This window comes from Trichinella spiralis, assembly GCF_000181795.1.
Source record: "Trichinella spiralis strain ISS 195 chromosome Unknown Scfld2, whole genome shotgun sequence".
In the NCBI taxonomy this organism is placed as follows: domain Eukaryota; kingdom Metazoa; phylum Nematoda; class Enoplea; order Trichinellida; family Trichinellidae; genus Trichinella; species Trichinella spiralis.
Window position 1 is genome coordinate 4,618,799 of NW_003526941.1, and position 25,617 is coordinate 4,644,415.

Genomic DNA, 25,617 nt, shown 5'->3' on the forward strand with positions numbered 1-25,617 from the left:
TCTGTTTGTCGACCACACAGCAAGAGGGGCAGAGAGAGTAGGAAAAAGTGGGGGAGAAGAGGAAAAAATATTAAAAGAAGTAAAGTAAGCAGAAATGGACGAGTAACTGAATGAATGAATGAATGAATGAATGGAACGGAGAAAAAGAGCACCGGACAGCGGCTTGCCGCTAAGATGCGGATGTGCTCAGAGTGTTGTGTTTGCTGTCCAGCAGTTGGTCAACGTACTAAGTAAACACGGTGTCCTGTGTTTGCCGGCCCTGAAAAAGACCACCCGGACTTCAGGCGCCAGGCATGGTTCAGTTTCTGTTTGCGCTACGGCCAAGCCGAGGCCGGCAATCCGCTTCACTGTCTCCCACGAGCTGTTGACACTCGATATGGCCAGGTGAAATGCCAAGTAAACAAGTACGAGAGAAAATGTCCCAGCTCAGTCACTGTCCAATGCAAACAATAACCATCAGCTAATCGCCGCCAGCCGGTTCAGGACTTAAGTAGCTGTCTCAAAGGTGCTCATAGCACGCCTCGTATATACATATATATAAACCGCCAAAGACGTTTGAAAATTCAACAATATTGACCATGTCTGCGTTTCTGTGCAATAAAAAACCAGACTCTGAAAACGGTACTTTCTTCAATGTTGAGCTTTCCAAAATTTCATTCACACTAAAGGCATTCGCATTCATAATTTATGAAAACAAAACTTTTCAATTTTTCAAAAACAGCAACTAACTTACGAACGATATGGGACAGAAAATTTCAACAATAAACGCAGCTCATATTGATGATATATATCTATTATCCATGTCAAATTTCATTTCACAAAGTAAAAATATATTTTAAAAATATGCTCAATTATTCAAAGCAACAAAAACAAAATAATAATCAACTGGTAAATTTAATTTAAAACATGAAAATATGTGCATTTGTCTGTATGCGAACGTACAGAAAAGGGAAAAACAAACGGCTTGAAAAACGACGTAAAAAGCCGTCCTCAGTGCGCGCCTGAGGCACCTTTCATTACAAGGCGAAAACAGTTAAACGAAAGCGCCACTCAGACGAGCCCATCCAAAAAAAGAGAAAAACATAAAACCAACAAACAACCATCATCATATTTGTGGGCTACTTAGTTTACACAAAATGAAGGTCGACACAATACTGTCATGCAAACAGTCCATATAAACATATGCATATGTATATTACGCATATACACAGGGATTTTTGTATACGTGCATAAATATACATACATATATATGTGTGGAAGTGATCGATCGAGTAAAGCAGAAAATAAAAAATGCATATACAACAACTGCGCTTCATATAACTCAACTATGAAAAATTAAGATGAAAATAAAGAAAGAAAACGGAGGGGGAATCAAGAAATAGAGAAACATAAAGAATTTAGAAGAAGAAACGGTGGAAGGAGAGAAAAAGCGCGAGAGCAAAAGAGAAAGCGGAAAAAATATATGCGTGCGTGAAAAAGATTATATATATATGTGTGTGTGTGTGTGTGTGTGTGTATATAACAATAATTTTAAAGTTCGCTTTTGATGCGTTAACATAACATAAATCACCATTCTGGTCGATAACAAATGTCAGGTATGGATGCAAACAATGCGCTTGAAAAAGCGTAGAGGCACGGCGGTTTTCCCTGCGCAACGTGATGGCGGCGATGCCCACAAAAAGCAATCGAAACAATACTTTTTTTGTGGCAACGAAGCATGAAAAGAAGGCACCATGCGAAGTTACAGGTTCGCTGCTGAACCGGGATTGTTAGACGAATACAGTGTATGATAATAGGGCATGGAATCACTCATTGCCGATGATTGACCAATTTGAGACATCATCGGACTCAATGAATTGTACGAAAGTTGTGCGGCAGCTGTGCTAGAGCCATTTCCATAACAATTCGGCAAATTGTAAGTCGAGTCTGGCTTGCTGGAGTCGATCAGGTTGGTAATGCTAAACGGATGAGTAAATGCCAATGTTCCAAACGGATCGTGAGTATAATTGGGAGGCAGTTGACCAAACGACGAATAAACTGCTGATTGTGGCAGACTGTTCGGTGATGCACCATAGCTAATCACTGGGGCTAAACCTTCATTTGCCAGTGAAGACGAGCCAACTCCTACTAATGAATCACGCGGGCTTGAACAAGACGCTCCCGCGCTGTTGGGACTGTTGTTCTCTGCCATCGCTTGCTGAAGAAGATTAACATCCAATGCACCACCATCCGTAGTTGTTACCAATGTATTCGGGGTAGAATGACGAGTATCAGCACTTGGCCCTGCCATATCGTTTGCATTCAACATATTTCCGTGACTAGATGGTGAACCTGCAATCAAAGCAGAGCTGACGTGTTGTTGTTGTTGTTGCTGTTGTTTCTGCTGTTGTTGTTGTTGCTGTTGTTGTTGTTGTTGTTGTTGTTGCTGCTGCTGCTGCTGCTGCTGTTGCTGCTGTTGTTGCTGCTGCTGATCATCATCACCCGAAATCAGCAGCATATTACCTGCGCAGTCTTGTGACTGAATCTGTAAAAAGTACAGTAGTCCATTTCTAATATATTCTTGACAATAAAATTCTAACACTCACTTTACGCTCATCTGTCAACAAATCTACGCCGTGATTTTGCATAGAATCAGTACCTTCACAAGGACTGCCACGACTTGCTTCGCTCAGTTGACCAGAACGCTGCTGTTGGATGTGATGCTGAAGTTCTTCTAATTCTTCTTCAACTTTTACCATCGCTTGAAAAGTACCACTTTCTGACATCGATGCGTTGCGAGATCCTTTGCCACCGCTACCGGCAATACCGGATCGCTTCTCGCATTTGAATCGTTTTTGCCGGCGAAGATAGCAACCGTTTTCAAACATGTTCCCACAATCTGGATGCAAAGTCCAAAAGCTACCTTTACCTGGCTTGTCAGGCGTTCGTGGTACTTTGACAAAGCAATCGTTGAAGCTCAAACTGTGGCGAATGCTGTTTTGCCAACGTTGCTGATTTTGACGGTAATAAGGAAACAAATCCATGATAAATTGATAAATTTCACTCAGCGTTAGCATTTTCGAATTCGACTGCTGTATGGCCATGGTAATCAAGCTGATGTAGCTGTATGGTGGCTTCGCGTGTGTGTAACTTCGCCTACAACAGTTCGTTCATGCAGAGTGTTTTTGATTTTTGTATTAATGCAATAAAAAAAATCAATGAAACATACCTGTAAGTGTTTTTCGCATTTCCACCGCGTGCCAATGAGGTGGATGAATTTCCCATGACAACTGAAGAATTGTTTGGCGTAACGTTTGTACTTGCTCCGACTTGCATTTGAGTTCGGCCAATTGGACTAAGAGCCGATGAGCCCATTGCCGACGGGCCCATTGTCAACGAGCTCATTGTAGACGCCATCGATGGCATGGAGCCATAACCGTTGAGCGTGTGATGGCCTCCCATGCTGTTCATACCCGTGAATGATGGCATATTGCTGTATGGATTGTTCAAAGCTGACGCGTTCATGTTTGCTGAAAGATTTGCATACGAACCAATACCGGCTGAAGGATGAGCTTGAACAGAATATCCGGCTACAGCTGCTGCAGCCGCTGCCTGACCAAGAGTAGACGTTCCGTAGGTTAGAGCAGAATTGGGATCTGACGCGCCCGAATGATGATGACCGTAATCAGAGTGTAAAAGCATCTACAAAAGTAGCATCGCAGGTTAAAACAACAATCTTTTGGCATCAACGACAAAAGAACTGCATGCACTACATTACACTACACTGCACTGCACTGCACTACACTATACTACTCCATACTATACAAAACGCGTCAACCCTGGGCAAATATCTTCAGGCGTTTTTTTCCATTACAATAAAACGCAAGTCAATTTCTGCGCTCAGATCAAAAATTCACTGTACCAATTAATAAATAAAAAATGAAAGCAAAGTACATAAGGAAACAGGAAAATGAAGAAGAAGAAGAAGAAAAAGGAAAAGAAAAAGAATGACAACATGAAAAGATATTGAACAACTCGATCTTTTCCCTTTTTGTGTTATATGCTAATGTTAATACACGTGAAGGTTGAAGAAGAAGAAGAAGAAGAAGAAGAAATTAACAAAAGCATCAACTCATACAGCACTCCTATGAACGAACGGTAAGTCGACACTGGAGGCGACGTGAGCAAGCCGATTGTCAATATTGCTCAGAACAGACCGCGCAGCACAGGACGACAGCGTCACGTGATCTCAGTCAGCCAATCACAGCGTAAGAATACAAATTCGACGAATCAACAATAACAACGTCGTGAACGTCAATTTTCCAATAGGCTGACTCGGTTACCTCGAGCAATCCTGCGCTACGTAAACACAGTGGGCTTTCTCGAAAAATCGTCATCTCAGTTGAACTGCAACGCACACCGCCAGTTGCCCACTACCTGCCAGGTTTGATTAGCACACTATACACGCCTATGTGATTTTCTGTTGCACTGTTTTTGATTTCTCTGTTTATTTGTTTTTGTTTTTAATTCAAAGTCAGTCGTATATATATTTTAATGTAAACATAAAATTTTTTAATTCATCAATTTGAATATGATATGAAGACTGAATTGAGCAAAAATTATTTAAACAGCTGAAAAAGCATGACAATAATTTTGTCATATCGAGTGAAACTGCGGAAATGAAAACTTTTAAGAAACTGAGTAAGCAGTAATGAAAAGAAATAATTATGAAATTGGAATAATCTGCAATTTGTTATGATTAAAATATTTTAGCATGTCTTCCGTCTGTCATCAGATCAGCAGTAATATGAAAAATTAAGTTGTTCAGTTGTTTCAGTATTTCAATTTTAAGCAAAACATCTTTAAACAATCCCTCCTGCCTTGTGAATTTGGAACTTAGACTATTTCCAACTAGAAGACTGCTTTGCAAGACTTTGGACTAAGCTACAAACACACGCACATTCATTTTGGCATGCTGCGCACGAAACTTATTTTTCTTCTCTAATTCTCCTTTGCATGGACTCAATAATGAGCAAAAGAAAAACGTTGATAAATACAAAAATATATTTAAAAAATGTTAACAAACCTGAGTGGAATGAGCATTTTTCTAAGTTTACCAGAGATTTGAAGCAACTAGTATTACCAGAAGAATGGGAAGAAGAACGGGAGAGATTTTGAACATCACTTCTTCAGTTATTGCAGTCATTTCTCAAAGAATGCAATTCAGAGGGAATTGAATTGTGATTCAACAACCGTTGCAAAGCTGCTCACGAGCAGGGGAACGGTTGCCCGTCGTTGAATTATTGAAAGACTATGAACTAGAAATAACAGATTGCAGAGCTTGCTGAAAAAGTGGATAACCAACTACAGACTCATCAGTGATCACCAAAGCAACATTAGAGTTTAAAACTGTTTCAACCCCGCCAATCAACGGGGAAGAAGACCATAAAAGCTGCATTCCAGTGATTCATCTTTGACATATCAATTTATCACATTGAACATGTGTTCTCAGAAAGTAGCCATCACACAACAGCGCAAGCAACAGAGTACCGTTCAAAAATGACAAACTTATAATTGTCAAAAAGTAAAAAGCTTCAAACATCCTATTATTGCGCCACTAATGATTTCACCAGAACTGACAGGAAATAAAAACACTTTTACCATTGCAAAATTAAGTAATGATTTCATTGCTTGATACTATTTTTTTACTACATACTTTTGTTACGCAAATACCATGTCACTGGGATATTAAGAAAAAATTCTTACCATCTGTTATAGAAGATATAAAAAAAGAGAAAACTGCAAACAACTATCAACCAACAACACTCTGTTCGTGTTTAAAATGAAAGTTACAATTTGCATTGTGCGTCCTGGACCGTTGAAACACTTCTCAATAAAAAAAAGTAATACAAAAGTTTTTCCTATCAAAAATCAAAACATCACAAATGAAATAAATTATTGGATTTGCAAATTTGGAATAGATTAAAAATGATCGCATAATGAACAGTGTTGCTCAGTTGAAAGATCACTCCAACATGCGAGAATGATGAAAAGTGATTGATTGAAAATGAACAAATTCATACTTACTTTTCACCGTTCATATATTTTCACAATTTTTTTAACAAATTCCAAACATTACTCTAAAGCGAGTGTGTAATAAATTCAATTAAAACCTCAGCTGAACAATTACATATATGCATACATACACGAATCAAATCATCAGTTTGTATAGTTTTTGAAAATGAATCATCAAGTGAAAAGAAATTCTCATACACCGCAAGTGATAACTTATTGTAATTGATCGAGTTGGTAAAGAAAGTCACTCTAGCGAAAACACTGCCTGCCAAAGTAGTTGGAGGTGCATTTCAACAGAAAAGACACACTCATATCATAACTTCAGCGCATGAAGACACACACACACACACACATAGGGCAGTATGCAAACCAAGGTCATATGCTGAAATTGTGCATCGTCATCACAACACCAATGCTGGTGATTAAGTTGAATTCTGTTGATTGCAGAATTAAATTTGCAAACCACGCACAGACAATTGACTATGAGATGTTCGACAAGTGACTGCAAAATAAGTTTGCAAATGAAAAGAATAAAAGTATATACAATACCAGAAACCTCTGATCAAAATTCAAATCTATCCGTAAAACAGTGATCGAAAAGTGAAAATACCTGAAACAAATTTTTACGAAAGAAACAACGAATATTGTTTTTCATTCAGATTTGATTTTCCCTTTTTTCACTGTAGAGCGGAAGTGCAATTGTGTTAATTACGTCGCTAGTCACCGCTAAATTAACCAAACAACAGAACAATGCAAAAATAGTTTTCCTTCTGCTAAGTGATTATTAATTTTTGCAAATATGCTCCAAAGATGAAAAGAAAGTAAAAAATGCAATAAAAGACATGTAAAGTGGAAAGGAAAGTATCAATATATGATGATTTGAGGAAAAATTTTTTCCCATTTTCTCCAAATAAGGAAAAAAATGGATTTTAAATACAAAAGAGAGAAAAAAAAGAGATAAACGGTAAATGTCCGAATGAGATGATTCAGAGGTACCGGAAAAAGATTCGGCCAAAGTTGGTGGGTTGAAAATGCGTGCGTGTGAGTCTGCAGCAAAGCGTGACCACCCGCGTCCGTGTTGTCTGGCTCGCGAAAAAAAGGCAGACCCCATTACACGGTCGATTAGTGTTTTCTATTCTTGCCAAATTTTTGCTTTTCACACTAGCGCAGATTTGGTGACACGAAATCTGTGTCACTACAATGACCCAAGTCCACGACGCACATCCGCCGATAACTGTAAAATGAAAAAAGATTCGCGAAACCTCTCGTTTCGTTGCGGCGCCCAAATCCAGGACAGCTGGACAAAAGCTTCGGCCTCCGCGCTTGGTGAAAAGGTCGACCCTTCAGGATGCCCAACCCTGACCTTCTTGGTGTCTGTCGATTGCAATGACGCAATTGAACTCAACACACCAGAAAGCTTACGGTTCCCCTGTAAGAGCTATTTCCTGTCATCGATGATGAGCCCATATCCGACGACCTCTGTTCCTTATGACCTGCAGCTTTACGTATGAAAACGATCGAAATTGTTGTACAAAAGTAATCAATCAAGCTCAACACTGACTAACTCAACTCAACTCATCACAGATAAAATTTGGCACAAAAAAGACAATAGATGATGTATTAGGAAGAAAATTTGAATTGAATCTATTCAATCAATAATCATTCAATTCAAATCAGGGATTATTGGAGGAAAATGCAAATTTACATGTACAGATGTACTTGTTGAAGAGAGGAGAGGAGAGGAGTTTTGAAGAAAAGGAAATTATAATATTACATCAAAAGAAGCAAAATAGAGAAAAAACATTATTATTATTATTATTGTCAATTGTTGTAACATGCTAGAAAAGAGGCCAACAGAATGAATGAGAGAAAGAGAGAGAGAGAGAGAGGGGGGGCTAGCTGGAGACGATGAAAAGAAGACGCCAAAAAAGTGAACATTCAACGGGAATGTAACACAACCGGAAAAGCCTTTACTTTTTCCACATAGCGTCATTTAATTGATCGCTTTTGGAAGAGCGGAAAAAAAATAAAGAAAGTAGAATGAAATAAAATAAAAAAAGCAACAAAGCGACCAGCATGAGAAGAAAGCATCGTCGACTGATGAAACCCGCTTTCTGAAGCAGCGTGACTGCGCACAAAACTGAACGTTGTTGATTTGCTGGCTCTTTTCGACGAACATGTTTATTTCACAAATGAATTTTTGTGCAAACATTTACAAAAATAACCAAACACGATCAATTGTTTTAACATCATATTAAAATAATAATAATAATAATATCCGAAAGATGAAATAATAAAAACACAACCTATCCAACCAAGTAGATTTCAGCCGAATGTTCAGATAATAATTAATTGATCAATTGAAACAGAGATAATAATACTTGTGCAAAATCTTTGATGACCCCATCAACAACAAGTCTTTAGATGTGATGTTATAAATAAAAAATATTAATTTTGAATACACAAAATTAATATATATTTATTTATTATTTATGTATGAAATTCAACTTTACTGCGTCTTGCCAGGTGAACATGGCCGCTGGAGCATTCATCATCACTTTTGTGTCGTCAACAGCCGGAAGCCGTATCAGTTGGCCGAACGGTAGACGACCAGTTGATGCAATTTTTGCGACTGTATCCCTATGTTGCAGAGCCTCCACAAACTAGTGGAGTGATTTTCGTTGCCTTTTTAGCTGTCACTTAAGTAGACAATTGGATTTGAATAAACAAAAGCCCAAGCACGCGCGCGACTGTTCTTCTTCGTTCATTCTCCTCAGAAACTGTTCGCTAAGCTGCAAAGTGTTGCTGCTGCCGACGTCGTTCGACAACGCCAACAGGATAAAATAGATCTTTCAATTTTTCGCCCACTCAATTTTAATTCTTTCCTTTTCGTTTTTCTTTCTCCAATACCAATTCAACGTAAATTATGCATTCTCACTGTCGTATGGCTAATAAATAATACTTGGGGGAAATGGGAAACAACAACAACAACAACTGCTACTGCTACTACTACTACTACTACTATTAAATGAAGCTATCAAAGAAAAATTAGTTGATATATTTTTGAAAAAAATATTTTTCTCTTTAAATTTCATTTTCTTATTTAATACAAATAAACATATTGATCAATTAATTAATGAATTGATGAAATAAAGATATTTATATAGGGACATTTGAATCATGCTCAGCGTTATGAAATAATAATGATTGTTAACAGTTATCAAATTATTCATCATTAGTTGAAATGCAATTGTAAAACCTGCCGTACACCACTCTGTATAACAGAATAAAATAGAATAGAATATAATGAGGTAGTGAAAAATTTTTTAATAGCCAAACGAATATAGCTTTGACGTTTCAGCGGACTATTTCAAACAAAGTAGTCGGCAGAGTTTGATGAAAAGCAAACGCCTCAGATTGGCCAAGAAATTCTACCTGATATGATAGTTCTAAAGAGAACGTCGAAATTAACTAACTAAATTAAACTAAGCTAACTAGGCAGCCTTGCAAGCTGCAACAGATTTAGAAAGAGAAAATTTCCACTATTTGTACAGCAATTTCTGAAACGTTGTACAACATAATCCCTCTCTCTTTCTCTCTCTCCCCACAAAACGTACGGTGGAAAAATAGACAAGCAATTGGGGAGGCGTATCATTCAAAGGATTTTCTTTTTACCACAATGTGACGTCAATAATAGAAAATAATAAACGCAATAGAAATTCTTTCGTGATTAGCTTTCACTATTTCACTCATTAAACAGTTAGTTAATTAAATGCTTTTGTATAAAAGTTCAAACTCTGGCATAAGCTACTTACTTGATGCCAGTCCATTTGGAATTTAAATTTACAATTTCAAACAAAATATACAAAAAATAAAAATTGAAATTGGCAAACTGAACGTAAATTTCATTGCTTTTTTTGAATAAAATATCTGAAGCATAATGAAGCAAACACAATTATCACCATCAGTCACTAGGCTAGAAGTGATTTAATAAAAATTGCTAGAAAATAAAATGTTTGAAATGCTGATCAGCTATACTTGTAAATAAAAAAAAATACGCCAAATATCTCTTTTACATGTCACGTATAAATGCAGGTAAAGAGTTGGAAAGTTCGACAATTTTATTCAATATTATAAAATATTGAACGACTAAACAAATGTGTGAAAAAATGCCCTCAACAAATATGAATTTTCAAAATAAACAATTACTTTTTACAAAATATAAATTAAGTTTTGTTTATTGCTCAAATTTACATTCACTTCTGCATTTTTCCAATTCTCTCCACTACTGTTGCGTTGTATCAACACTGTGAAACAATGTAGAATAATATTTATGTACTTCTATAATTACTGTTCAACATTACGAAAAGAATAATTGATTGCGCAGACCGATTTGATAGCGAAGAAATTTCATTTGTACATTCCACATGCACGCATGGAATTGCAAATTATAAATATGCAAAGGCTAATTAGATCATTAATTTTGATAATATTTGCATATTGGATAAAACAATGCGCGTTATTACTAAAAATACGCCACAGCAAACTGATAATAATAAATCAGACAACGAACAAAGAAGCATTTGGCGCCTTTACAAATTATGCATGAAAAGCAATTTACCTTAGCATTTACGAATACAGACAAAAAAAAAAAGATATAGCTAAATTAAGCTAGATATGTAAGCTGGGGAAAACGTTTCTGTAGATTATACTTTTAACCAAACTTGATTAATTAATTAATGATGCAAGCAGAACTGTTGCATTAGATGAACAGTTTTTCGACTTTTCCTGCTTTGTCATCACCAGAGAAGAAAGCACAAAATAATGATATGTTGAAATCAATCAGTAAAACTACATCATCATTACAATCTTTAAAATATTTCTTTGAAAAAAAAACAAAATTACACCTCTTCCAATTGATGTGGAAATGTATTTTGTTTTCCTCACTGAATGCCAGTTGAAGTGAAAAACATAAAAACAAATTTTTGTGCAAAATTACGGAAATAATTTTCCCATCAAACAAATATGAACACTTACTTACCTGTTGTTTATTTGTGCCATGTCAGATGCTTTGAACGTATGGTAAATAACAAAAAACCAACCAAACAAACCAAGAAATCAGTAAGAACGTTCAGCTGGCTAAAAATAAATAAATTTAATTGTTTATCAGAAATGCAATTTAGTGGGTAAAATGTGAAAAATGAATAATTCATATTACACTGTTAGTTGTTAACTTGGAAGCTAAATTTTATGATGATGATGGTGAAATAAAAATTTCAAATTATTATCATATTAAAGAAAAATAACTTCACACTACAAATTGTCGTCATCATCAGTGTTTGAGTAAAAATAATTAATAAATTGTTTGAATTTTCTAATTTTCAAAATTATCATTATCTGATCACTATATTTCCTTCGTGTTTGCAAGTTGTTTGCTGTAATATGTTAGCTGATTAAAGTCGACAGGTAATTTTGAATTTCAAAGCCTGTAAAATTTCCAAATCAAACTGTCTCGACAGCTGTGCACGTCACAAAAGCAGAGTCAAATTGTGCTCAATCAGAAGCACGTTGATCAAGCTTCTGGTTCAACAAAATACCGACACAGGCAGAATGGATAAACGCTTTCGTTGTGTATTCAACATTTCAGAGCAGACCGTATTCAGCAAACATTCGTAACACAGTGTATTGTTAAATCACCTGCCGTCCACAGGATTTTGAACATTGTGCACTGCGTGGTAATTTTGCGTTGACAATATGCTATTGTAAACACGGCAAATTCATTTACGCCGAAGGAAAATAAAAGATATTAACATTATACACACATACATACCAATTCATATATGTATTCATACTTAACCTCACATTACTATTATTATTTAATAAAAATGATCCATTTCATTTTAACCTTTAAACTACTTTACTGCATAAATAAATCTAACGTTTGGCAGTGCTGCTGAACAATGAAACAAACAATTCATCACATCACAATTTCACATTTAAATGATAAAAAAACTCTGAATTTATTTACATTTCAAAATATGTTCTTATTTTTCGAATTAACAAATTTAAAATACATTTTCAAAAATATCTTCATCATGAAAAGTTGCATGAGAAATAAAAAAATCATTTCATAAACACACCATGATGAAACAAATTAATAAATTCAACATGAAATAATAATGAAAGTTATAGAAAAGTAATAATAAAATCAAAAAGCACGGTGGAATAGTAGCGCTTGTAGTCAGTCCACCTTAAAAATAGCAGCAATATTCTTTGTAAAAAATGCTAACCAATCAAATGAAATTGGATTTCGAAAAAAAAGTTATCACACGGACCATTTTTCCATTACACACACGCACACATACATGTATATATATATATATGCATCAATGTTTCCAAAGTTAATTGAAAATACCAAACTTTTCTTAAATGTATCATGTGAATATTATTCATATTTATTTCACAATGTGATTATTGAAAAATAAAAAAAAAATTTATAGATTTGAATGACGCAATAAAAATGCCTACATGATTTACTTTGTTCTGTCATTTGAATGTGGCAAATTGCATACTAGATATTTTCTTTATTTTGTCGTAATTAAAAAATTTAAAATTTTCAAATTCACATGAAATATAAATTCATTGCTACTTTTCAATCTTTTTCATAAGTTTAAGAAAAGGTCAGTATTGAAAGCAAAAAAAATCTAAAAAAAATAAAAGAAACACATGTTCACACAAATTGTCAAATATAAAAATATAAAAGTTGTATGAAATATTGAAATTGTAAAAATGAATAAAATTATCTGCTGAAGAAAAACTAATTTTTTAAATATTAAGCTAAATCTACAACAAATTTAATTGCTGTTTGAAATTGTAATATTTGTCATTGCCACTTCCATTGCAGTTGTGGTGTAAGTTCGTGTCTGCTTGAATGATTGAATTGTAAAGAAAGTACATAAGTTGAAAAGTGAAAATAAAGATAGAAGAAAAGCGAACAATCGCTGACACATCGCATTCAACTGTATGTACAACTTCCTTTTCAGAACAGCTAATGCTAAATTATCTTCCTTGAATTCAATTCAAAAGTGCTTTACAAAATAATATCATGCACATAATGTAGGTTAATAAAAATGAACATTAAAAAAAGATTTCATTCTGTAAACATTGACCATTTGTTGAAATACACAACATGCAAATAAATAAATAAAATGCTACAAGGAATAAACTGTGAAAAGGGGATTTTGAAAAAAAAAGTATCATTTTCCTTCGTCAAGGGTAAAAATTATTCATTTTTATTTCCTGCACAAAGAAAACCATACACCACAAATAAAATTACCACTTCCTCTTTGAAAAAATTTGCATAAATATCGGAACTGTGCATCTGCTTTCAACAAATCAAGATTAAATTGTGGAAAAGATAATACAAAAGATAAATAATAAGAAAATTGCCGTTCGCCATGAATTCACTGCTACTATTTAACCATTTCCATGAAACTGCTGGTCAGTTTTACAAAGTGAAGAAACAATTCAACTGTCGCTTTAAAACTTCAACTGAATTTTTAATCAGTTCAATAATTTAATTAATAAAATAAGAACACTGAATGAAGAAAATTATTCCTTTAGCTAGCTAACAATTTTGCATTTTAACTTGTAATGTAAAACTGAACGAAACCCGCACACGCCCTGGTAATAAGCACGTCAAATGTAAAGTGGAATGTGTTTTTCCAACTTACAAATTGATTAAACTTATTGTTTATTTCAATTTTTAACGTGATGAATTTTTTTATAAATAATGAGCGTAATTATACGTGTACTGATTGTAGATAGTAATGAGTTACAAAAAAATTTTTTACATACATGATCGAACATCGAAATGTACATACAGTACGGTATATGGATAAATGAATAGCACGGAGTTGAAAAATTATTTTATCATCCATGATGGGGTTTTGTTTCCGAGTAAATTTGAAAAAAAGTATACATTAAAAACAAATGTGAATTGATTGCATTCTTAAAGTGGATTAAAATGAACATATTATAAAATAATTATGCCAATCAAACCTGAACGAACGTATGGAAATATTTGAATTTTATCAGCCGAAGAAGTGCTACTGCTACTGCTACTGCCGCTGTTACTACTGCTATTGATACTAGCAAGAGCGTGATAATTGTGATGATATGAGAGAAAACAAAGATGAATTATGAGAAATTGAAAGTAGACGTACAAAAGTTATGTCTACAAAAGTTGAACAACGTAAAACGTAACAACGCGACGAACATGCGACGAAGAAAAGAAAAACCCAAGTAGCCAAGTTTCAGTCGCCTGCTTGCTTGCTTGCCTGCTTCCAGCTTGACTGCTTGCTTGTTGCCTGCCTTTTTCTCTGTCAACTAGTGCTGCGAACAAAATTTCAATATCAGTTTGACCGGTTGACGCAGTGTGAAGCATGACGTAGTGATGCTGGTTGGTCTGTGATATTATTGGCGCTCGCTACAATGTGCCTTTGTAACACAGACACAGACAGAGACGGAGAAGTTTCCAGCTAATCGTATCGTCGTGATTCATGCCAGTCTGTGTTCCGAATACAAATGTATCACCAAACCAAAAAAAATGGCACAATCACACCAAAGTGAGAAAGAAAGACAAAAAAAATTGAAAATATCTTTCCCAACATATACCCTGGGAAACATCCTTGCCGTCAGTGTTCTCAACAATGACACATCATGTTTCAAAATGATCAAATAACCAATCTTTTATCATTGGACAATTAGCATTATTTTGCTGGCTGATTTTTTAACACTTTGCAAAGAGTTCACAGCTCAGCTCCGGGTACCAGCTATCACCATGGAAAATTGCCCACTCAATAAGAAGAAACAAGAAAAGTTGCCAGTCGAACAACGCCTCAGTGATCACTGTTTGGAATAAGCTATGCTTCTATCAAACAGCAACAACAACACAAAAAGCCATCTACGGTTTCTTACAGACCCAGACAAAGGCAAGCAGATGCGGAAATAGAATCAAACAATTGAATAAAAGTGACAATTTCCTTTTTCAATTATTTATTTATTTATTTATTTATTTATTTATTGTTTCCCTATTTCCTATTGGAATAGATATTCCCTGATATTAATGTACAAGAAAGATATGATTCAATGAAAACAACGAAGAAGAATGTTGGACTGTAGTTTTCTTTTGAAACATTAGAAAATCACAAAAGTTACAACTGAATTTTGCATTGATATGTATTTGAATAGAATATGAGAATTTCACTTCAAATATTCCATGGGAAAAGGTAAGTATCATAAAAAATGAAAATGTTTCCACAAATTGCAAACAACTTATTGTTGTTGTTGTTATTATTTAGCAGTGTTAATCGAATTACATTCGACAGACATTACTGATAACTGAAAACACGCTTATGCTAATAGAATTTCACTTCAGGTGAGATAATTCTAGTTTCATGAATGAAAAAAAAGGCAAAACCACCACCGCCACCACTACTACTGCTACTGTTACTGGTGTTGTGCAATGTATGTTAAAAATTGAACCGTCAAATTAAATTATCATAAAGTTATGAAAAGAAAAATTAAAAAGAAACGTTAATTTTTCTTTGAAACACAGCCTAATGCAGCGGTAATTTTAAAGTGAAAATATGATTCACTATACTTGTTGAAGAACATTTGGAAAACTTTCAAATGGTGAGTAAACTTTCACACAGTAAACCTCGTGTGAATTTAAAGAAAAATTATTCTTATTCGAAATAAATTATTAATAGATAGAGAAAAAGCAAAAAAAATAGAAATACCAGTTCAATGTGCTGAGGGGAATTGAATATATTTTCCATTTACATCTGTATATTCAGTGGATGGATACTTTTGGCGATTGCATTACCAGAAGTGCGTTCAAAATGAACAGTATTAAATGACAGTGTCGCGTGTGATGAATCACGACGATTCGTATAATCGATTACAACTGGCGGAAATTGAATGTTGTTTCAAAATTCGAATTTCACCAACAAACAACAGTCGACAAAAAGCAACAACAGCGGCTATTTTAAAAATCTATACAAATTGCAAGTAGAATAAAAGGAAAAGAATTGTCAGTGAAAAATATTGTCCAAAGGCGAATTTGTTCAAAAATTAGACACGACACAGTAAAAGAGAAAAAATACTTGAAAAAATTATGCAACGTATGAAATATGTATGAAAAAATTGAAAAATTGCTATTATTCTCGTCTCTCGTCTACAGTATACAACAGGAAATTGTTCAAACACCATATTCAAATTTATCTCCGGCCGAGACATTATTTTGAAATTACTGATCAGTGACGAAGTTGTACTTTTCAACATGGCAATAGATGAAATTTTCCAAAAAGAAAAAAAGAAAAGAAACAAACCAAATGGAATTATCGCAAAAATGTTTTGACGAAAAATTTCAACATTAACAGCCTTGTATGAACTTGGTGAAATTTCTTTTTTATTAATTTTTTTCTTAATTGTATAAAAATTGATAAATTCAAATAAGAATGAAAAAAAACTTCAAGTATTTATGCAAATAGATAGAGAAAAATGAAAATAATGAACATTTACTTACTTTGGAATAAGAATTGTTGGTAAAATCGCACGGGAACCAGAGGCGCTTCGAAAATGGCCTTCCACCGGAAATGTTATCAATAAAATGAAAACCGTTCAGTAGGCCTGACGAGAAAATGGAAAATTTGCATAATGTAGCTCGTTCCTAGTCATTCCACTGCGTCAATTGGTGTTCGTATCAATCAATACACTGGTGGATTGGAAAATCCAGTTCCGGTTGATCGGATTGATCGACTGGGCCATTTCTTCATGTCTATACAAACATATCTACATATATATACAGAGATGAAACGAATAAACCAGTTAATAAAATTAATTAAGGAAATTAATCATGTATCTGAATATTTTTTGAGATTTATATCAATTATATAAACAACCGTAAATAAATAAATAAACGATTCGGATTGATATAATTTTTGAAAAAAAGAAATCTACAAAAGCTAACTAAATGAGTAATGAAAATCAACAAACGACACTTTCAACTCTCTTCTCATTGAGCTTTTTTTAAGTATATATATGTATATAAATCTGTCAATGATCGATTAATGATAGATAGAATGAGAAGAGAGAAAAATTGTTCACTTACCGGATGCACTTATGAAGTGCAGAAATATGAATTATATTTCAAAAAAATGAAAAACTCTTCACAGTTCATCGTGATATTTATTGATTTTTGTTTTCTTCTGTTTTTGTTTTTTCGTTTGTGATGATGAATGTGATGATGAATCAGAATTGATTTATTCCGATTTTTTCGAATGAAAATCATCACATCAGAATAGTTTATCGCAATGCTAAAATTCAAAAAAATTCAGCGAAAAAAATAATAACAAAATTTTCTAAAAACTATTCTTGTAATAGGAATTGTAAAGTAATTTAAATTATGAGGGAAATTATTTTTTGAAAAAAAATTATCATTCACAATAGTATCAAAAAAGGGAGAGAATTCTATAACTCTGATAAAGCAGCATTGACAGTAGAATTTTTTTCCTGGTCATTTTTAAATAGGTCAGTAACTTAGTCTGGCAGGTAACTTTAATTTCAGATTTCAAATTGACAGTAAGATTCAACAAATTATACACATGAAGAAATAATTGAAATTGTTGAAATTGAATTGTTAAAAAATTTTAATTTAATAAATTTGAATTAAAAAATAGAAAAATAATAAATTTTTTAATGTTGAATAATAAAGTAAACGACAAAAGCACGCATACAACGTACGTAGTAAGTACATGCTGTTTGTTCACTTGGCATGGTAAGAAAATGTCGAAGAAAGAGAGTAAAAAGTTTGCCTCAAAGAACCGGTTATTGTTGTTGTTGTTGCTGCATTTTGAACTTGCACCGCACCGTGACAAAATCCACATTATAATTAAATATCAATTTCATCATTTTTATTTCGTGTGTGTGTGATTGTCAGGTTCAGTTGTATTGAAGATTTGAATAATTGTAAATTTTAATTAAGAATTATCATAATTGATATTTAAGGAATGAATTGTGCTATTTTTGAAAATGTTGAATATTTTTGAAAATTGACACAGACCACCTATCTCTCTCTCTCACTCTCTCAGTAAATCTTGCTCTCTCGTCTGGTCGTCAGTGTTATTTACTTTAAAGAAAAGAAGCTTTCAGTTGATTGGCAGATTCAGTTGACTCAGTATTTTCAAACTTTCAGCAATTCAACCAGCAACTTGACCAACAACGACAGACCAGACACACAATTGATTCCACTGATATTTGCCTACTTCACTTTCAACTTACTGTAATTGTTTTTTTTCACATTGCATACTTTTCCCATCATGGCGGATAATTATAATAATAATAATAATAATGTGATCGGAACGGTGAAATCAAGATGGTCAAATTTACACGGCGGTATGGAATTGACCAGTGATTCTTGGTTCGTCAATGAACAGCAAAAGCAGCAGCAGCAGCAGCAAATTCAATCAGTTCGACGATTTTTGTACGAAAAAGAAGACAGTGGAGATTCGAATTTCGTCCGCTGCTATTACAGTGACATGAACAATAATTATGTTCGGTAAATGTGATGATCAATTCATTTATAAAAAAACATACCTACATGTATAGTTATTAATTATATTTGTGAAGATGTGAAAAGCAGTTCGGCTGTTGTGACACTGGATGCTGTCCTGCTGTTGGTCAGTTTGAATGGTAATTTCAATTTTTTAAATTATAATGTTAAAGAAAATAAATAAATAAATAAATATATATGTATGATCTGTTGAAATTATGCATATTGTTTTTCAGTCAAATATTACCTTTCTTTTTCAATTTTGAACTGTTTCAGGTTGTCCGGAGTATACGTATTGATCGCTTTCGTTGTTCTGATTGTTGCAGTTTGCCTGGTCGCCGGTATTGTTTGCTATCAAAGAAGCAAATCGAAAGCACTGAAACAAGCCAACGCATACGATCAGTACGCGCAGAGCCATTATACTGCCTATCCATACCAGTATCCCGCATTTCACTCGGACATGATGCGTGGAACGAATTCTCATTTCGGTCTCATGTACTGACTGATATGATAAAATAAATAAAGAAATAAACTAATTGATAAAATCAAAACAACAACAACAACAGTAGAAAAGAATAATAATAATAATCTCATAATCAATCGTGCTCAGTCTGAAAAAAATTTTTGTTTTTTGCTTTTATTTATATTTAACTGTTTATTATTCATTTATTTGGATTATTCAGTTCTTTAATCCGAGTAAACAACTTTGGTTGAACAAATGATTGGTTGGGTTGACACGTAAATAATAAAAAGAAAAGCCAGTAATGAAAAAACAATGGGAAAAACATTTTTCTGCAATAAATAAAAACAACATTATTACACTCGTATATAACACATATACATACGCATATGTATTATAATTTTTTTTCTTTCTTCAAACTTACATATGAAACTGAAATAATTTCTAATCGACTAAATTGTAGTAAAAAAGTGAAATGATATATTTTACAAAACAAAAACTGGAAATTTGTGCATATAATAAATTTTTTTTTACAAATTACATTACAGTATACTGTGTGTATGCGTGTGGAGAAGATATGATGCAATGGGGTTGTTAAAAAGCCGCTCTTCGACGTTTGCGCCCGTTCAATTTTTCATGATCACGCAGTTTGAGGTGTTCCAATTGCTGTTGGCAAAATTTCGACAATCGTTCACCGCAAGCGTAAACTTCCGTCTCAGCTTCGTTGTACTGCCGGCAGTTGGAAAACATCAACTGAGCATCTCGAACCATATCGCTGACACTGGAATATTCGTGTCTCAAAAGTCTCATCTGTATAGTGTGCAAATCCATCGGCTGTTCAATAACATCATAATAATCAGGTGCCTAAAATATATATATATATATATATATATATATGATTTGCGTGTTTTTTCTTTAACATCTCAAAAAAAGCGTACTTCTCGTCTGGATACGGGTTTCAAAAATGGCCAAGCGTCGGGATGTTCAACCAGTCGACTGATGCAAGTGTTGCAACGGGATTCGACGTCCGACTGCTGTTCGACCCTTTGTTTTTTATCAATTGTGGTGCGCTTTTTCAAACGGCCATTGTTTTTCGGTTTTCTTTTTTGAGTCAAACCATTCGAATCGCAATTTCCAGCCGATTGTACTGTAATTCCATTGGGACTAGAAAAGAGAGAAAATTCACAAATAATATCTCTACATGATGTTCATTATCATCAAAAAAAATTACCTTTTAGCGATGAAAGATGAAGAAGCAAATGGTGGAGATATGTAGCCGCGCAATGGACGTCCAGATCTGGACAATTTCAGTTGGGAATTTTTACCATTGACGCCGTTCGGAATTTGCGGTTTGCAATTTTTACAAAGCCAACTGGCGACTGCAATTTCCGACTTTTTCACTCCCACGCACCGAGTGTGAAACGACAAAGCGCAATTGGAGCAATGAATCCGTTGTTTGATGTGTCGAATGACGGTAGTACAATTGGAACATATTGAAAAAGTATCGCTGAAAATTAAAAAAAAATTTCACATTTAAATTCTCCCCACTGTTGTTGTTGTTGTTTACCTTTTTTGAACTTCTTTCTCCTGCTCTTGGTGATTTCGTCTTCCTTCTTCCACTTCGACTTCGACTTCCATTTCCATTTCCGTTTCGTCAAGTTCAGCTTCAGTTTGAGCTTCAACGCCGCCAGCCGTCGTCGTTTTCTTTCCATTCCAATCTTGCTGTTTTTTGCACAAAAAACATATCCAACCTTCGGTCGGTAATGTCGACAAAGACGGCTTCGAACAGCCCAAGTGAACCGCGCGGCCGCAGTCGTTGCAGACGGCCAAATTGTTCATGTCGCCCTTGCGACGGCACTTGCGGCAACGCATGTTCAAAATCGACTTGCGCCAAGTCAACTGTTTGTCCAAAGTCAGCAAGTGCAAATGCAACGACGAATACGAGGCGCAATTGTCCAACGACTGTTTCCACAAATTCAGGCAAGTCAATTCTGGGGAAAATTATTTGAATATAAAATTCAACAACAATTTTTCAACGCACACACACACAAAAAAAAATTACTTTCCGCCGAATCGATCGTCGACTGGCCGTCGACAGAACTGCTGCTGCATTGGACAGCCGAATCGTCTGCAGAGGTCGTAGTTGTCGGGACGCAGTTATGATGATTAGGCGCGGTCAACTTCTTCACCGGACGAGTTGAGAAATTTTCCATAAATTTACAATCGACCGTGTCGACCAGTTCGACCAACAGTCGCGCCAGACAATTCGCCGACAGTCGCCGTCCACCGCCACCGCCGCCGCCGCCGTCGGTGTTGTCGTCGTCTTTGTCTTCCAATTGTTCGCGCCAACGTTGCCGATCGGCCAACTGGAAATCGAATTGTGATGAAAAACAGAAACAAAAAAAAGAAGAAAAAAATCCATCTCACCGGCGCCACCTGCATGCGACTGTAGAAAAGACGATTTTCAAAGTCGAGCAACGACAGACGAAACGCCCGCTCGACGACCAGTTCCGAGTCGACTGGCGGCTCGACCGTCAAAGCGGTCGGCGGTTCGGACTGGCCGTTGCTGAGCGTGTCGTCGAACGAGGCGAACATTTGCACCAGTTGACCTTTGAACAGCAACAAATTGGCCGCCAGCTCGGCTTCGCGCTCGCCGCGCCGATTCAAACTGCGCAACAAAGCGTTCAGAGTGTCCAAATCGTGAAACAGGTGCCAGCAGGGTTCGGGAGTCGGCTGGTCGACGTTGGGGGCGGCGCCACCGGCGCCAACGTCGACGGTGGTCTCGACGAGCACAGCGCCGACCGAACGAACAAAGTAGTAGCGACGGCAGTTACGGTCCTGGCCGAGCAGACACATGCCGACGGTGGACTGGAGTTCGAACAGGTCGAACAACGCGCTGCGGTAGAGCTGGTTGAACAGGTGGCGCCGCAGCTTGCGCACCAGCTCCACCTGGTCGGCGGTTTGCAGTTCGTCGAGTCGAGCCGACGTCAACGTTTCGACGAAATCGCTCAAATCCACATCGTCGCTCAGCGGACGGTCGACAAACGACTGGAATCTCTTCAACAAGCTGCTCAACTGATGCTGTTCCTCTTCGACCACTTCGACCTGCTGCTGGTGCTTGGAATTTGCCGCCGCCGCTCGTGATCGTTCACCGCAGCGCAGGGTCGATTTCAAAAAGCAAATCATTTCACGTTCGACGCCACCGTTAGGCATCTTCTGACGTAGCAAGTCGAATCGAATCGACCGCACCCGTTCGTTGCTGTTGTCCAACAACTGGCGGAACAGTTGAAAAGTCAGCAACTGGTCGCGCAATACCAACAACAAATCCAGACGGTCATCCGGCTTCAAGTCGTAAATTGAAATTTGCCTCAAACTGGAGATCAGTTCGGGTCGTTGGATGGCAAAATTGAAAGCCTGGTCGTCGTAACTTTTGAAACTGCCGCGGTGCATTGCCCGAAAACGACCATTGCGACTACCCGTGAAATGACCGCTCGATTCGAAATAAATACGCACCACTTCGGACAACGTGTAACCGTCGATGGGCAAGCGATAAACACTGACGCCTGGGAGAAGAAGAAAAAACAATTATTACATCGCTAAACTGCAGCATTTCATACCGTGGGTATTGCGCATCTCTTTGAACGTCTCTGTCGCTTTTTCCATTTTGGGCAAATAAAATTTGTATTCAATTTCAGCACTGTCCAGCGTTGCGGTTTCTTCACTTTTCAAAAGTTTCACATCATCACCATCCTCTTCGCACTGACGTTCGAAAACAACAGTCAACAAGTAGCACAACAGTTCGGCAAAAATCCCCTCCGGATCCGAGTCCAACGTCGCCTTGTACAACATCGACAACGAAACCCCTTCGGGAAAATAGTCCCTCAGTTGGATTCGATTGCCGTGCTGGTGCAAAAAATCCAACAACGACAAATAGTCGCCAAAACGAGCCGGCGAGACGTGCTTGGGCAAATTCACCGCAGTCAAAGTGGGAAATTCGACCTGATCGTCGTCGTTCAACAGCAACAAATCGTCCCGCACTTTGCGGCATTTGGGATTATTTTTCCGCTGACGCTTTTTATTCTCCTTCTTCTGCAGACGACACTTGAACAAATTAACACCAATTAAAAAAAATTCCAAAATCCAATCCAATCCAATCCAATCTTACTTGCTCTTTTGCTTTCTTTATCAAAGCTCGAATATTACGAACGTCCATTTCGGTCACTGCCAAACCTTTCGACAAACGCTCTTTGAGTTCGGCTCCAATGTCAACTTGATATCTGTCCACCTCGATCCACATGAGAGACAATGCTCTGTGCTGCTTTGCACTATTGTCTTCACCCAAATCTTCGGCATCGTCCTCCGATTCGTCACTCTCACTTGGCGCCTGCCGTTCGTTGCAACTCTTGTAAACTGACAAATCTGGCAACGGACCGCCGTATATTTTATCCCACTCCAATTTTGCAACCTCATGTCGCTCTGCGATATCATCCTGAAAACAATTTCAAATTGTAATCGAATTATCTCACTTATTTAATGAAATGAAAAAAAAAGAAAAAAAACATCGAAAAATTTCACATTTCTCGCTCACCTTCACAACCCAAATATTCTCCTGAGAAGTGCAACAATAAGCACGCAAAAGTGCATAACATTCTTCTTTGGAAAGAGGTTTTTTCCGACTAAACAAAAAAAATAAATAATAATCAACAATTCGAAAAGTATCGACTTACAAAACTTTCGATTCATCGACACAACACAACAAAGTATTTCCAGTTAAACTTTCATTAGCCGCATCGTCGATATTGTCAATGCTAAATTCGACAACATAAACCGCTCCAGTCCCTTTAGCACTGAAAAAAATATCTAGAAATAATCGTGAAGAAAATTATATTATTGAAAAATTTTTACCCAATTGAATTTTTTGAAACATTCATTTTATTCGCATCTTCACTAGGTGACGATGCAGCTTCCAAATTGTCATCTGACTTGTTCACAGTCTCAGGAACTGTAATGGATCTTACCACACCAGTTCTCCTAAAACAAGCAAAAAACAAAATAAAACATATTATTTGCACATCTATTTTTAAGGTTGACCAAAAATAAAATAAAAATAAGAACAATAATAATTCAGAAAACTAAACAACGACACCACAAAGTTTACCTGATTATCATAGTACGGTAAAATAAAACTCAATCGGTGTCAACGAAATCAAAAAAATGCTACGTTCTACTGTAGTGAACGATAATCATCAAATAAATACAAATAAATCCATCAACTGTGCGACATTTTACAAGAAACATTTTGTAAAAAACAACAGCCGTCAATCCATTGGCTGTAGAAAGTTAAATACAGAAACAAAACAGTTTCAAGTTGAAGTTTGAAAAAGAAACAAAAGCAACTTCAGCTCGAACGACTATAAACAGAAACTATGCCCATATCCTTTAAACCTAACTGTCGAAAAATTTGAAAACGGAATTAATTATGAGAAAAAACATTTCAATTGTCACAGTTCAACTATAAAGCCCATGCACCATATCATTCAGCATCTAACAGGTTTAATTTTACGCAAAATTGCAGTCACTGATGTGTTTCTTTTAAAGTAATAATTTAGCAGTTTCCTACACATAATGCAAAACTACAAAAATAAAATGAAATGAAAACGTGTAAGAATTTTGCAAATCACGTACACAGTTCGAATAGAATTGATAGAGTGCATAAAAATTATAAACATACCTGTTTCCTGCATTATCAACAAAATGCGCCGTCTCGCCAACAAAAACATGAGAGGAGATGAAGCTGTGTATCATACCCACAACATCGCACAGTTTCACTTTTGCAGTTAATTTAACAAGAAAAAGAATTGCCTTAATCAATTCTTCAGCGATATTATCAGGTGGAGCGCAAACTGCAAGCTCTGATTTCAATGCAGCCTTAAAAGTTTGATAAAATAAACAATAAAAACATAAACCTAACAAAAATATCAAATACTGAATCAAAAAATATTACAGTTCATAAACATACAGCAACAAAATACATCCGTACAAATACAAAAAAATACTTAAACTTACAAAGTTAAAAATTTATTATAAATTCTACTTAAAAATGCTTTTCAATTCATTCATTAAACCATTTTTTTTTCTTATCCTATTTATGTTTCGCTTAAAATTTGAGCTAGATACACACATATATGTATATATATATACAGACAATGTATTTGCTTACCTCATATGTCAAACCTTCATCACCTGTAGCTGCACATGTCCAAACCAAGGAATTAAGTATCATAGTACGTTTAAAATACTGCCTAAACATTTCAAATAAAGTATTGCAGTTAAATAATTAAAAATAAAATAACGTATCAATCATACTCAAAATCCCTGAACACTTCCTTTGTACATGGACAATAAAACACCTTTTCATCCGGACGCAAATCGTCAGGGTGTGGAAAAAAACGTAAAGGTTCACCTTGCAGCAACGGCATTGATAACA

General features: G+C 35.7%; 7 protein-coding genes across 7 annotated transcripts; 4 read left to right on the forward strand and 3 right to left on the reverse strand.

The window, feature by feature from the left end:
* Positions 1-186: 186 nt before the first annotated feature.
* Tsp_03525 (hypothetical protein) lies at positions 187-682 on the reverse strand. The gene is made up of 2 exons (XM_003379828.1): positions 544-682; positions 187-425 (listed from the first exon to the last, which is right to left on the reverse strand). Exons 1-2 carry the CDS (start codon positions 680-682, stop codon positions 187-189), a joined length of 378 nt encoding a protein of 125 aa, XP_003379876.1.
* Positions 683-1,741: 1,059 nt separating this feature from the next.
* Positions 1,742-3,681, reverse strand: Tsp_03526 (hepatocyte nuclear factor 3-beta). The gene is made up of 5 exons (XM_003379829.1): positions 3,531-3,681; positions 3,209-3,509; positions 2,586-3,135; positions 2,503-2,524; positions 1,742-2,331 (listed from the first exon to the last, which is right to left on the reverse strand). Exons 1-5 carry the CDS (start codon positions 3,679-3,681, stop codon positions 1,742-1,744), a joined length of 1,614 nt encoding a protein of 537 aa, XP_003379877.1.
* Positions 3,682-7,085: 3,404 nt separating this feature from the next.
* Positions 7,086-7,565, forward strand: Tsp_03527 (hypothetical protein). Its single transcript, XM_003379830.1, has one exon. It carries the CDS (start codon positions 7,086-7,088, stop codon positions 7,563-7,565), a length of 480 nt encoding a protein of 159 aa, XP_003379878.1.
* Positions 7,566-8,550: 985 nt separating this feature from the next.
* Positions 8,551-9,086, forward strand: Tsp_03528 (hypothetical protein). The gene is made up of 2 exons (XM_003379831.1): positions 8,551-8,688; positions 8,832-9,086. Exons 1-2 carry the CDS (start codon positions 8,551-8,553, stop codon positions 9,084-9,086), a joined length of 393 nt encoding a protein of 130 aa, XP_003379879.1.
* Positions 9,087-15,973: 6,887 nt separating this feature from the next.
* Positions 15,974-17,016, forward strand: Tsp_03529 (hypothetical protein). The gene is made up of 4 exons (XM_003379832.1): positions 15,974-16,128; positions 16,657-16,717; positions 16,783-16,946; positions 16,998-17,016. Exons 1-4 carry the CDS (start codon positions 15,974-15,976, stop codon positions 17,014-17,016), a joined length of 399 nt encoding a protein of 132 aa, XP_003379880.1.
* Positions 17,017-18,437: 1,421 nt separating this feature from the next.
* Tsp_03530 (hypothetical protein) lies at positions 18,438-19,172 on the forward strand. The gene is made up of 3 exons (XM_003379833.1): positions 18,438-18,676; positions 18,748-18,801; positions 18,947-19,172. Exons 1-3 carry the CDS (start codon positions 18,438-18,440, stop codon positions 19,170-19,172), a joined length of 519 nt encoding a protein of 172 aa, XP_003379881.1.
* Positions 19,173-19,724: 552 nt separating this feature from the next.
* Tsp_03531 (putative bromodomain protein) lies at positions 19,725-25,609 on the reverse strand. The gene is made up of 15 exons (XM_003379834.1): positions 25,497-25,609; positions 25,351-25,432; positions 24,862-25,058; positions 24,036-24,161; positions 23,858-23,977; positions 23,719-23,806; positions 23,296-23,619; positions 22,748-23,231; positions 21,558-22,693; positions 21,180-21,496; positions 20,908-21,121; positions 20,698-20,852; positions 20,362-20,637; positions 20,069-20,294; positions 19,725-19,994 (listed from the first exon to the last, which is right to left on the reverse strand). The coding sequence occupies exons 1-15, from the start codon at positions 25,607-25,609 to the stop codon at positions 19,725-19,727; spliced, it is 4,128 nt and encodes a 1,375-aa protein (XP_003379882.1).
* Between the last annotated feature and the right edge of the window lie 8 nt (positions 25,610-25,617).

What these genes read in the sequence shown, in the direction of transcription:
- Tsp_03525 (XM_003379828.1), bottom strand. Translation starts at nt 682, where the DNA reads ATGAATGCGAATGCCTTTAGTGTGAATGAAATTTTGGAAAGCTCAACA. An exon ending in ATTTTCAAACGTCTTTGGCG is followed by an intron (nt 426 to 543) that starts GTTTATATATAT and finishes ACAGTGACTGAG; the next exon opens with CTGGGACATTTTCTCTCGTA.
- Tsp_03526 (XM_003379829.1), bottom strand. Translation starts at nt 3,681, where the DNA reads ATGCTTTTACACTCTGATTACGGTCATCATCATTCGGGCGCGTCAGAT. An exon ending in AATGCGAAAAACACTTACAG is followed by an intron (nt 3,136 to 3,208) that starts GTATGTTTCATT and finishes GAACTGTTGTAG; the next exon opens with GCGAAGTTACACACACGCGA. An exon ending in TCAGTCACAAGACTGCGCAG is followed by an intron (nt 2,332 to 2,502) that starts GTAATATGCTGC and finishes CTTTGATTGCAG; the next exon opens with GTTCACCATCTAGTCACGGA.
- Tsp_03527 (XM_003379830.1), top strand. Translation starts at nt 7,086, where the DNA reads ATGCGTGCGTGTGAGTCTGCAGCAAAGCGTGACCACCCGCGTCCGTGT.
- Tsp_03528 (XM_003379831.1), top strand. Translation starts at nt 8,551, where the DNA reads ATGAAATTCAACTTTACTGCGTCTTGCCAGGTGAACATGGCCGCTGGA. An exon ending in TTGATGCAATTTTTGCGACT is followed by an intron (nt 8,689 to 8,831) that starts GTATCCCTATGT and finishes CATTCTCCTCAG; the next exon opens with AAACTGTTCGCTAAGCTGCA.
- Tsp_03529 (XM_003379832.1), top strand. Translation starts at nt 15,974, where the DNA reads ATGACAGTGTCGCGTGTGATGAATCACGACGATTCGTATAATCGATTA. An exon ending in AAAATCTATACAAATTGCAA is followed by an intron (nt 16,129 to 16,656) that starts GTAGAATAAAAG and finishes CTTTGGAATAAG; the next exon opens with AATTGTTGGTAAAATCGCAC. An exon ending in AATGGCCTTCCACCGGAAAT is followed by an intron (nt 16,718 to 16,782) that starts GTTATCAATAAA and finishes TGCATAATGTAG; the next exon opens with CTCGTTCCTAGTCATTCCAC.
- Tsp_03530 (XM_003379833.1), top strand. Translation starts at nt 18,438, where the DNA reads ATGGCGGATAATTATAATAATAATAATAATAATGTGATCGGAACGGTG. An exon ending in ATGAACAATAATTATGTTCG is followed by an intron (nt 18,677 to 18,747) that starts GTAAATGTGATG and finishes ATATTTGTGAAG; the next exon opens with ATGTGAAAAGCAGTTCGGCT. An exon ending in TGCTGTCCTGCTGTTGGTCA is followed by an intron (nt 18,802 to 18,946) that starts GTTTGAATGGTA and finishes GAACTGTTTCAG; the next exon opens with GTTGTCCGGAGTATACGTAT.
- Tsp_03531 (XM_003379834.1), bottom strand. Translation starts at nt 25,609, where the DNA reads ATGCCGTTGCTGCAAGGTGAACCTTTACGTTTTTTTCCACACCCTGAC. An exon ending in ATGAAGGTTTGACATATGAG is followed by an intron (nt 25,059 to 25,350) that starts GTAAGCAAATAC and finishes CAAACTTTTAAG; the next exon opens with GCTGCATTGAAATCAGAGCT. An exon ending in TCATCTTTCATCGCTAAAAG is followed by an intron (nt 20,295 to 20,361) that starts GTAATTTTTTTT and finishes TCTCTTTTCTAG; the next exon opens with TCCCAATGGAATTACAGTAC.